Source organism: Solanum lycopersicum, chromosome 3 (genome assembly GCF_036512215.1).
Source record: "Solanum lycopersicum chromosome 3, SLM_r2.1".
In the NCBI taxonomy this organism is placed as follows: domain Eukaryota; kingdom Viridiplantae; phylum Streptophyta; class Magnoliopsida; order Solanales; family Solanaceae; genus Solanum; species Solanum lycopersicum.
In genome coordinates, this window is record NC_090802.1 from 47,309,459 (window position 1) to 47,313,355 (window position 3,897).

At 38.6% G+C, this 3,897-nt stretch overlaps 1 protein-coding gene across 1 annotated transcript; it reads right to left on the minus strand.

Annotated features, from left to right (window-relative positions):
- Nucleotides 1–443: 443 nt before the first annotated feature.
- Nucleotides 444–953, minus strand: LOC138347610 (secreted RxLR effector protein 161-like). Its single transcript, XM_069295911.1, has one exon. The coding sequence runs from the start codon at nucleotides 951–953 to the stop codon at nucleotides 444–446; it is 510 nt and encodes a 169-aa protein (XP_069152012.1).
- Between the last annotated feature and the right edge of the window lie 2,944 nt (nucleotides 954–3,897).

Consider the following 3,897-nt stretch of genomic DNA (forward strand, 5'->3'; position numbering starts at 1 on the left):
ACCTTTCTAGGAAAACCCAGTGGGTGGGACAAAACCTAGACTAAGGAAAAAAGAGTATAGTGCATATTTTACTCCCCCTGATAAAAATCACGTTTCAGATGGTTAATTTTCTACATTTCAATTTGGTGAACCATCTTCTCAAGAGTTGAGGCCGGTGAAGGTTTGGTAAATAAATCTGCTGGATTATCACGCGAACGGATTTGTCGCACATCAATATCACCATTCTTTTGGAGATAATGTGTGAAGTATAATTTTGGTGAAATGTGTTTCATTCTATCTCCTTTTATAAAGTCTCCTTTTAATTGAGCTATGCATGCAACATTGTCTTCAAAGAGCATTGTGGGTATCTTGACGTCACACTTCAAACCACATCTTTCTTTGATAAAATGTATTACTGATATAAACCATACACATTCTCTACTGGCTTCATGAATGGCTGTTATCTAAGCATGATTTGAAGAAGTAGCAATAATAGACTGCTTCGTAGATTGCCATGATATAGCAGTACCTCCGTATGTGAACAGATAGCCTGTTTGTGATCGAGCTTTATGTGGGTCAGATAAATAAACTGCATTTGCATGACCAACAAGATCCACACTATCTTTGTTAGTATAAAACAAACTCGTATCACTAGTTCCCTTTAGATATCGCAATATATGTTTAACTTCATTCCAATGTCTTCGTGTAGGGGAATAACTATATCTTGCTAACAAATTAACAGAAAATGATATGTTAGGTGTCGTAGCATTAGCAAGATACATAAGTGTTCCAATTGCACTAAGATAAGGTAATTCTAGACCAAGAGGTTCCTCATTCTCTTCTTGAGGTCGGAATGGATCCTTACTCACTTCAACTGATAGGACAACCATTGGAGTACTTAATGGATGTGCTTTGTCCATATAAAATCGTTTCAAGATTTTCTCAGTATAGGCAGATTGATGGATGAAGACCATGTCTACTAAATATTCTATTTGTAGTCCGAGACAAATTTTTGTCTTTCCAAGGTCTTTCATCTCAAATTCTTTCTTTAGATATTCAATTGCCTTTTGAACCTCTTCTTGAGTTCCAATGAGATTAATGTCATCAACATAAACAATAAGAATAACAAACCCTAATGTTGTTTTTTTAATAAATATACAAGGACAAATGGCATCGTTTATATAACCTTGTTTTATCAAGTACTCACTGAGGCGATTATACCACATGCACCCTGATTGTTTTAAGACATATAATTACTTTTTTAATCTGATTGAATATATTTGTCGAGATTTTGAAGTACATGTTTCAGGCATTTTATGTCTTTCCGGAACTTTGATATAAATTTCATTATCAAGTGAACCGTAAAGGTAAGCTGTAAACACATCCATTAGATGAATTTCAAAGTTTTCATGTATAGCTAAATCGATGAGATATCGAAAAGTTATTGCATCCATAACAGGTGAATATGTTTCTTCATAGTCAACACCAGGTCTTTGAGAGAATCCTTGTGCAACAAGGCGTGCCTTGTATCTTACAATCTCATTTCTTTCATTTCTTTTTTCGTACAAAGACCCATTTATAGCCAATTGATTTAACATCAATAGGCGTTTGGACTACTGGTCCAAAAACCTCACGCATAGCAAGTGAATTTAATTCTGATTGAATTGTTTCTTGCCATTTTGTCCAATCACATCTTTGTCGACATTCTTCAACAGATAGAGGTTCAAGATCCTCATTTCCTTGCATAATGTTAAGTGCAACATCATATGCGAAAACATTATCTACTATGATTTTTTTACGATCTAAACTTATCCCATCACATGTAGAACTTATTGAGAGTTCTTCATTTACTTGAGTTGTAACGACCGATTTAGTCGTTTTGAGCAGCAGATTTCAATTCTGAAAAAAACAGGCAGAAGCGACGGATCCCACGATGGACCGTCATGGGCACGGCGGACCATCGCAGGGTCTCGTTTCGAAACACTTAGAAAATCTGAAATTGGGTACTGAAAATCGACTCTCTGAACTTCGTAACGGAATGGCAGGATGGACCGTCACAGGTGTGACGGACCGTCACAGACCCTTCAGAGAAATTGAGTCTCTGAAGTCTGTGACGGAGCAGTAGGACGGACCGTCGCAGGCGCGACGGGCCGTCACAGACTGCGTAATCCCACTCTGGGTCGGATTTCTTGATACGTTTTAAGGGACGTTTTGGACTATTCCTACTTTAATTATAAGGTTAGAGGGTTAATGTTAATAAGTCTAATTACTTGGGGGTTAAAAGAGGTAACCTTAAGTTAATTAGTGGGTCATTATTACCACCTTTTATTCTTAATTATATACTAATTAGGGTAAAAGAAAGAGGGTTGGAATAAGAAAAAGAAAAGAATAGAAAGAGAGAGAAGGGGAATCGATAGAGATAGAGACGATCGAGAAGGGGAAAAACACAAAGCTTTGGAAAAATTTGCTTGCTTGATCACGAATCTTTGGTGGAGGTAGGTTATGGTTTCATGCTATTCGTAGTAAACTCTTAATAGCGAATGATATGTGTTAGTAGTATTGTGAACCTTCTATATGCTTAATTGTATGCTTGCATGAATGATGTTATTATGTAATTATGAATAAATAAGCATGATGAAGCTATTGAATTCCAAATCTTGAAAAGAAACCCTAATCTACTTTGTTAATGATGATGCCTTGGTATAAAAGAAGGCTTGATGAATGAAAGTAGTGAGTTGATTTTATGATATTATCTGATATATACTGTTTTCTATTTTGAGTTGGCCGATGATATCTACTCAGTACCCGTGTTTTGTAGTGACCCCTACTTTTATGTTTTCTTCTTGTTTATTTGTGGAGTACAGCAAACGTGCCGTCGCCTTCGACTCAACAGTAATTCAAGCCAGTCTTACTACATCGGAAATTCAGGGTGAGCTAATGCTTCTAGCTTGGACTGGATCTTCTTCTTCAAGTCTTGATGCCTTGAACTTCCGGCATGGACTAGCTTCTTATGTATTTTTAGCTTTTAGAATACTCTTAGTTTAGTCATTTGATCGTAGATGTTCTTGTGGTGATGACTTCCAGATTTTGGGGATAATAATAGTTATTGATTTTATTAAAGAGTTTAAGTCTTCCGCATTACTTTCTATTGATATTATATTGAAATGTTAAGGTTTAGATTGGTTGGTTCGCTCACATAGGAGGGTAAGTGTAGGTGCCAGTCGCGGCCCGGATTTGGATCGTGACAAACTTGGTATCAGAGCATTAGGTTTGTTGGTCTCATCACACAAGAACGAGTCTAGTAGAGTCTTAAGGAACGGTAGGGGACGCCTTTACTTTTCTTTGAGAGGCTATAAGACTTTAGGAAAATTCCATTCTTTCATTCTTTCTTTCGTGCTACTACTTGAATCCAATTGGTATCTAGGTGATACAAATTGGTATCTGACCATCTTCACTCTCTTTCGCAGATGGTTAGAACTAGAGCAACGACTACGCCAACACCAACACCAACACCGGCAGGACAGGGTGCGTCTGAGCCAGCCACTGGGGCTGTAGCTCGAGGAAGAGCAGCGGCAAGAGGCCGTGGTAGAGGTCGTGGGAGGACGTCCTCTAGGGGAAGAGGACGAGAACCTAGTCCATCTGGTACTAGGGCAGTGACTCCTCCACCGACTGAGGAGGTAATAAGAGAAGGGGAGGAAGGGGAAAATGAACAAGTGCAGAATGAGGGATTGCCACCCCAACCTACCCCAGAGATGATCAATCAGGTTCTCGCTTATCTTAGTGGATTGTCTGATCAGGGTCAGGCACCTCCAGTGTTTTCTGCACCAACACCTCCGGTTTCAGAGGTACAACATGCAGCCACTATGGCTCCTTGTATGGATGCCTCATTAGATATAAGCACGTTTCCACGTCTGACTA